This window comes from Micropterus dolomieu, linkage group LG22 (assembly GCF_021292245.1).
Source record: "Micropterus dolomieu isolate WLL.071019.BEF.003 ecotype Adirondacks linkage group LG22, ASM2129224v1, whole genome shotgun sequence".
In the NCBI taxonomy this organism is placed as follows: domain Eukaryota; kingdom Metazoa; phylum Chordata; class Actinopteri; order Centrarchiformes; family Centrarchidae; genus Micropterus; species Micropterus dolomieu.
Genome location: NC_060171.1, coordinates 8,032,945 through 8,040,600, shown reverse-complemented (window position 1 = coordinate 8,040,600; position 7,656 = coordinate 8,032,945). Strand labels below are relative to the sequence as shown.

The following is a 7,656-nucleotide window of genomic DNA, read 5'->3' as shown; positions in this document are numbered from 1 at the left end:
CAGCCAAAACCAGCATCTGCACTCTGTGTTCAATGTTGCTTTAACGTTACCTGGTCTACGCTTGTAAAATATCCGTCGCGACTTGTAACGTCATTTCAAGTTTTTAACAGAGTGAAGTCTGTGCGAGTGAACACACGCACTGACCCCGTTACACCCCCCCCCCCCCATGCCATCGTCCATCCCGATGTTTCAATGTAGTTTTGTAGACATCAGCCCAACTCTACTGAACAGACTGTTTCTCCTGCTCCCTGATTAAAGATACCTGATGCTCATACGTGTTCACAAATATACAGGTAGTAAATCAGTTCAAATAGCACTAATATATATATTTATATTTTTACTGGGAGCACTGGGGGCTGGGCTGGGGCTACAGCAGATTCCAGGTAAAACATCAGAGGTCTCTGTCCAGAAGAGTTATCAGTAAATAAAATATATATAACAACAATAACAATGCAACCACAACAGACCACCAACCTGTAGTACTATTCTCTCTGTGGGTACCCTCTTGCGGCTGCCTGTGGAGCCAGTGGCAGCAGCAGCACCCTGGGGAGATGTCCACAAACACAACAACCTGCTGCCCCGGGCAAGCACTCTGCAAAACACAGTCAGCAATAAGCAACAGCAACAAAACCCCACCAAAAAAATCATGGTAAGCATTCTTATAAACAGCATTTCTTACACTGTGGCAATGGTGTAAACTTTCAGAATCCTCAGTAACTTTGTATTGGAGGTCCATCAAATAGCAAGAATGTATACAACAAGTAAAGAACTTAATTCCTGCTGACTGACCAATGTGTTAAGTGAGTTTAACATTGAATATGTCAAATTATCAGGCAGTGGGTGTTTCAAATACATCTTTCACAACTGAATGATATTTCAAAATCTCCATAACAAGTGGGACATCCACTCAAACATGAGTCCAGCCACCACCAAGTGTTCCTCTCTCCTCACCGTCTGAAGTCAAAGAGCGGCATAGAGACTTTGCCCAGCTGCTCTGGAGCTTTCCTCTGTTTGTTTGAGTCTGGGGAGCCACTGGCGTTCTGGTTCAGCACCCCGAACAGAGTCAGGCTCAGTATGGACTCCAGTGGGAGGACAGCTACTGCTATGGGGAAGTTGATCCTGGGAGAGATGAGTGCAGTGTTAGCAGCATGAAAGGACAGTATGAACAGCATGTTGTTGTTGTTAAAGGGAAGTTTCAAATAGGAGAGGAGAGGAATGGAAACAGGCCAAGGTAATCACTCACAGTTCGTCCCATTTGATGTGGTAGAAGAAGCTTTTGTATGTGCCCACTCTCTTGGACTGGACTGGTTTGAACAGGTTCTTGCCGTTGTGGGTGAGGGAACACATCAGGAAATATTTCTCATAACTGCAACAAAACAATACAATACATATTGCCAGAGCAAATGCTGCTTTGTCAATTTCCACACCTAGACCCTCCTGTCGAAAGATCACAACTCAACCACTGCCCCAATTTGGGCAGGGGCTTGCTAAGAATCACTTGAGGTAACCAAACTCCATGTTTTAATAGACCTTTTTCCAAAGCAAACATTTGAACGTTTTGAATCTTTTAGCAGGAAAAGTACAGGTGCAACTAATTACACTGACGATGCCTCAGTTCTACTGAAGAGTTCCAGCAAATCATATCAGTGAGCCATCATACACAAAACCAGGGCACTGGAACTGGAACATTTAAAATTAGTGTTATGAATTGCACCAGTGATTTGATATGTCAAAATGTCCACCGTAAAAAAAAAAAAAAAAAGGCTACAAATATCATGTGTAACATATAAGACAGTGAAGGAGACTTCAGTCAAGCATGGTTGGTACACACCCACACAGACCTGAAAGGAGGTGTAATCAGGCAACATAGGTAAAAACACCTGTGTCGGGGGACCATGTCTGTGTAGAGGCTTTAAGTCTATACAGTAATACAACTATTTATTACATTACCTCTATCTGCTTGCATGTATAACTTATATATACACACACACACACACACACACACACGTATATATACACATTGTATATACAGTGAACAAAATTATAAACGCAACACTTTTGTTTTTGCCCCCATTCATCATGAGCTGAACTCAAAGATCTAAGACATTCTCTATGTACACAAAAGGCCTATTTCTCTCAAATATTGTTCACAAATGTGTCAAAATCTGTGTTAGTGAGCACTTCTCCTTTGACGAGATAATCCATTCACCTCACAGGTGTGGCATGTCAAGATGCTGATCAGACAACATGGATATTGCACAGGTGTGCCTTAGGAGGAGTGAACATAATTCAATTTCCTTAATGCACATTTTGTTGTATAGACGAGAGGGATTTATGTTTACAGATGTGACGTAATAAATGAATACAACAAATCAGTCATATCTAGCATTTAAATCCGTTGCACCACTCAACCACACAAACAAAAATAACTTCTGTGTTTCAATTATAGACATGTGAGTGAAGAGTAAAACTACAAGCAGTAGCAGATTTTTACCACTACGGGCTTGATCCACTGCTCAGTGCCATCTGTGTTGGCAGCTCCGCCACTAGTCATGGTGTCTCAATATGTTGCCAATGCCGTGGCATCTACTGAGGCTCCAGATGGATGACACGCTAGCCACAACAACGCCAAACACTCAGACCTCAATAGGGGAGTATTATAGTAACACCACAACACAACAGATATGCTTAGCTACTCGTCTTGGGCTGGGAAATACTGTACTGGCTGTGTCCCTCTGGCCTTAGGTTGTGAGGAGCTAAATATTTTGGAGATGTCTTTGGAATGACTGTCACTGCAATAATGTTTTGTGCTGGCTTAAAATAGCTGCTGGAAGAGGCTGTGCTGGCTGTAAATAGGCCTGTTATTAACCAGTTCCTCTCTTTATGAAGACCTTGCTGGCCGACCAAAATTACCATTGAAGGAAGGGACTGCAGCAATTCTTATGATAGCTTTTAAACCTGCCTCCATCTCACAGTTAGGGTTACAGTTCCTTTATATTATTTATTTCAAACAGCTAAATCTTTAATCCGACCATAATTTCTCAAACAGACTTTATTTCGGTTGGCGTTCACCATGATGTATATTATACTGACTGTGCTTCAGCAATGAAATAGCTGAGGACTATTTTTCAGTGATAACAATAGAGTAAATGACACTCAGTGAATTTGGTGACAACGCTATCTTCCCTTATTCACCCAGGCATCCTGTGCCTTCATATAGAACAATTTTTTCCTGCAACAGGAGTATCACAATAATGTTTCATATGTTTCTAGACTTTCCAAACCTATGCAACTGTGGAAGGGCTCGTCAGAAATGTACTAAGTCTGATTAGTGACGTGTGACAGAGCTGAGAATGGAAAATTTGGCTCAGCTCAGCTCCAGATACACGCAGGAGATAAAGTCAGGGTGAAACTGGACACTGGCATGGAAAAATAAGACATGGGGAGCAACACAGGAGCCATTTGTTTAGTAGAAGAAAACAAGACTATCTGCTGTGACACCACCGCCTGTGCAGTAATGTTATAGTGTCACAAAAACACTCTCCTTGGTCCTAGCTACTTGCCAATAAATTTTTATCTTACAGGCTTATTCTAGAGACAAAACTGATTTCTGAACTACCTTCTTTCTTCATCTTTCAGCCTACCATGCAGAAGTACAATTAAGTTAAATGTGGGTGGCTCTAATAATACTGAACAATTGGGTAATCACGCAAGAACAAATGCATAGATCAGGTTTTAATAATGCTATAGACAATGATAAAGTACTTTAAATATTAACACTTAAAATTTCACAGAAAATATGGAAAAGATTCTGCAGCACAATATATCCAACTACATGATTCTGCTCATATACCCTCATGCCATTACACAGAGATTCATTGTTGTGAAGCAGCATCATCTGCTAAAGAGTGACACCGGCCGTATTTCTGAGGCACTTATCTCTGTTCTTTGTGCAATAAATGATTCCCTATTGAGTTACAAAGCATTTTTTCTACAGTATCTGCACTGGGCTGCACCAGCTATGTGTAAGTCCTCACCTAAGTTAGGGCTGACTAATTACTTGAGGCATAACCTAACTAGTTTGGGTGTAACATTATAACTAAGGCAAGTGACCAGTCAATGATCAAAAATAGAGTTCCATCGTTTTGGTTACCAGGCGCATTACCTTTCTGGCTGGCATGAACCACTTGGCATTGTGGCACATTGTAGTAAAGTTAGATCGATATTGAAACAGCATATAAATAAATTAGGTCTCTACTGGATTAGTGTTGCAAAATGACACACAGTTAACAAATGATGCTGTGCTGCAGAAGAACTGCTGTTTCACCATTAGTTACTATAATTCTGTGACATTTTATGATTTACACCTACCCTAGTGGCATGTGTAACTATTTATGTTGTAACTTATCTCAGATGTACAACTGGCTTTTGTTTTAGTAATGCATAAATCACAACTTAGTAATAAGATGTAGCTAGGCTAAGAACTTACACACAGCTGGCATGCAGGCCACTACAGTGCAAATATTTTACGCGCATTTGAGTTCATCTTCTTAGACTCTTACAAGAAAGCTCATTGTACAAAACTTTCAAGTTACAGCTTCTCATTGGTAGCCATCGCTGACTGTCTATCCCCTTTTCCTTAATGCTACCCTTCGTGGTTGGGTTAGGTTAAGTTATACTTAGGACTCATGAAGACAACTGGTTAGGTTTGGTTGAGGTTGAGCATTATAGAAAATGACTGGTTGGGGTAAGGGAGATGGTTTTGGTTCAGGTAAGAGGAAATACTAATCAATGAGGAAACAGACTTCGAAACAACACCGGTGTCTGTACTCACGCCAAAGATTGTTCATAAGGTAAAAGAAGCATCACTCTGTAACACCACTGTACAATCACCAGTTTCTTTCATTTGTTGTTCAAACAACCTAAGCAGAGAGAAGCGTTGTCTAGGAAAGTCATCAGCTGATCCTATCCTGTCAGAATCTCCCGTTTAAAATTTTTATTTTTATTATAAATTAATAATAATAATAATAATAATAATAATAAATTGGGCGTATCTATACACTTTCAGTACTGAAAAGGATCTACTGTATGTGGAGAAAGAAGGTTTTGGAAAATAAGGTGTGCAAAAGTCAGTAGGCTCCTGTTATTTCTATATGTAAATACATATTTGATCAACATTTGATATCTTCTGATGCTGTGTGTATATTTATTTTTTACTATGTATACTGAGCATCTTGGTCTCACTGGGTCTTTTTAGTTTTTCTTATTATTATGGATGAAATGCTAAAACACAAACACACAACACAAAATTCTTCAGTTGTCTCCTAAATAAGTCAGTTTGCCCCTGCATCCTATACTGTATGTATGATTTATTGTATGTATTTTTTAAAAATTGATGCATTCATATTATTTCTTTAAAAAAAAAAAAAAGAGAACAACCATGTACCCTCTAATTTCCACCTGTGCCCCTAAAATGAAATTAAATAAAAGCGTAGAGCCCCGAGTATGTTCATTCTCTCTGACTGTTTACCTGCTGACCCAGTTGGCCGGGATGCCGTGCAAGGCAAACAGAGTGAACTGAAGGTGGTCAGTGGTGCCAGAAGCTTCTTTACTGCTCTTCCCCCCTTCGCTGTCCCCGTCTGCAGCCTGGGGTAACGGAGGTGATCTGAAGGAGGTGGATGGGGTGCAGAAGGAACGCAAGTAGAGCTTTGCCAGGTCGTAGACAGCCTGTGTCAGCAAGGCCATGCTCTCCTCCACAGGACTAGTATGACCTGTCAGGGTCAGGGAGGGATCAGAGCAAGGAGAAACCTTGGTAATGGTTGGGACTGCAAAGACAGTTATTAGAAGATGTATACTAGAACTGGAATTAACCACATAGGTTTTTAATAAGCTTTTAGTTAGTAAAGAAAAGTAACTTTGGTCTTTGGATATATGTCAACTTTGGCAAGTTGACATATATCCTATATATTCTGCCACTCCCAGGTCCTCAATAAGCTGTCCATGGTGGTTTTATTGCTATTAGTTGGTGCATTTGAATACTGCCAGTATTTTTCTTTTTTTTTTTGGTTGGCAAGCAATAAGGTCAAAATTGTCACACTCTATTCAACAATAACTCCATGTTCATTTTCTTATTTGTAAGAGACAACAAAGTTTAGCAGAATGAGTGAAGATTGAGTGTGACTGTGTCTACTTACTATTTGATGATTGACCAGACGATGAGCATCCCATCTACAAAACAAAAGATGTTGCTCTTAGAAAGACATCCTAAACAATATTATATATATAAATGTGTGAGCATTAGTGCATACAGTATGTGTCAAAAGCCCACCATGGGTGAGCGTGTTCTGGGTAAATTGATGGAGTGTCGCAGCCTTTTGACAGCCTCTGTAATGGTTTGGGTTTCCACCTCATCCAGAGCACAGCACAGGTTCTTCAAAGTCTGCACCACCCGGTCCACTGTCTTGTACTGGGTACTCTGAATACCAAGATACAAAGCAGGTTGGTATAGCATGTGTATTATAATTGCATCACTCTTCACATACTCATATACCAGCCTATTGTGAAAGGGATATCCTCCTGATGTGTAATTTTGTTTTCATCTGTCTTTAAACAGAAAAACCCATTGTTTAACACAAGAATAACACATCCAGAGGTCTATGTGAGAGGACTACCACCAACAATTCATCAAACAGATTCTCATCTAAACAGTATTTCAAACTCAAACCAGCCTACTGTGTGTGTACATTTGTACAAACAAGGCTCAAAACAACATGTTTGCATGCTAACAGTCCATCAATTACTGTGCATGCTATAATTTTGTCAATGCTAACTCATATAAATCTTGATGCCATTATCAGGTTGAAGTTAGGTTGAGAGTTGGGTGCAGTGCTCACTTCAATCTGCATTCAATTACTCCACAATAACCAACACTGGCTGAAAACCAGAAAAGCCTGCCTTCCAGGAAGGTGCTAGTCTCGTAACACTTGTGTTATACTAATCAGTGAAAGTCTGTTGTATTTAGGTGTAGCATCAGAGGAGGGACCTGGGGCTAAATGAGTAACAACATTTAATAAAAAAAAAAACTTAACTTTCTATGTTTTGTTTAAAACATGACGGTTTTACAACTGTGTGTTTTCTTTTTCTGCCCTTGTGAAGCACTTTGCAACATGGATTTTGAAAGGTTCTCTCTCAATAAAGATTATTATTATTATTATTATTATTATTATTATTATTATTATTATTATTATTATTATTACTACTACTACACAATACTGTGGACATGTTGTCATTAACTATACAGTACACAAACACTCACTGAGGGACAGGCAAAGAGTTCACAGTAAAAGTATTTTGTTTATGTTTTCCAAACTAAAGACCTGGAAATGTTTCATCCTTTTAATTTACTTTCAAGACCTGTACTGGGACCACGTTTACCTCATTTTGTAGGCAGATGTTGATTTGATTGTGATAGCCTTCTAAATAGTCGACCAGGCCTTGTCTGCAAGAAGACATACAACGAGAGACAGTGAGAAATGAAAAATGACACGAGACCAGACTAGAGATACAACTAATATAAAACTTAAATACTAGATATAGAAAAACTCATCATTTTCTTTATAACATAATTTCCCCACTAGAAAACAAAATCTTAAGATC

The 7,656-nt window shown here is 39.4% G+C and overlaps 2 protein-coding genes across 8 annotated transcripts in view; both read right to left on the bottom strand.

Annotated features, from left to right (window-relative positions):
• Positions 1-7,656, bottom strand: part of LOC123961955 (inositol hexakisphosphate and diphosphoinositol-pentakisphosphate kinase 2-like) — a 318,451-nt gene that overhangs the window by 178,096 nt on the left and 132,699 nt on the right. The window lies entirely within an intron of this gene.
• pik3c2a (phosphatidylinositol-4-phosphate 3-kinase, catalytic subunit type 2 alpha) overlaps positions 1-7,656 on the bottom strand; it is a gene marked incomplete in the record, with an annotated part of 51,480 nt that overhangs the window by 16,070 nt on the left and 27,754 nt on the right. Inside the window, 6 exon segments of the mRNA XM_046037789.1 lie at positions 475-592; positions 952-1,119; positions 1,244-1,366; positions 5,531-5,771; positions 6,195-6,228; positions 6,329-6,475. Coding sequence (XP_045893745.1) covers positions 475-592; positions 952-1,119; positions 1,244-1,366; positions 5,531-5,771; positions 6,195-6,228; positions 6,329-6,475 — 831 coding nt within the window.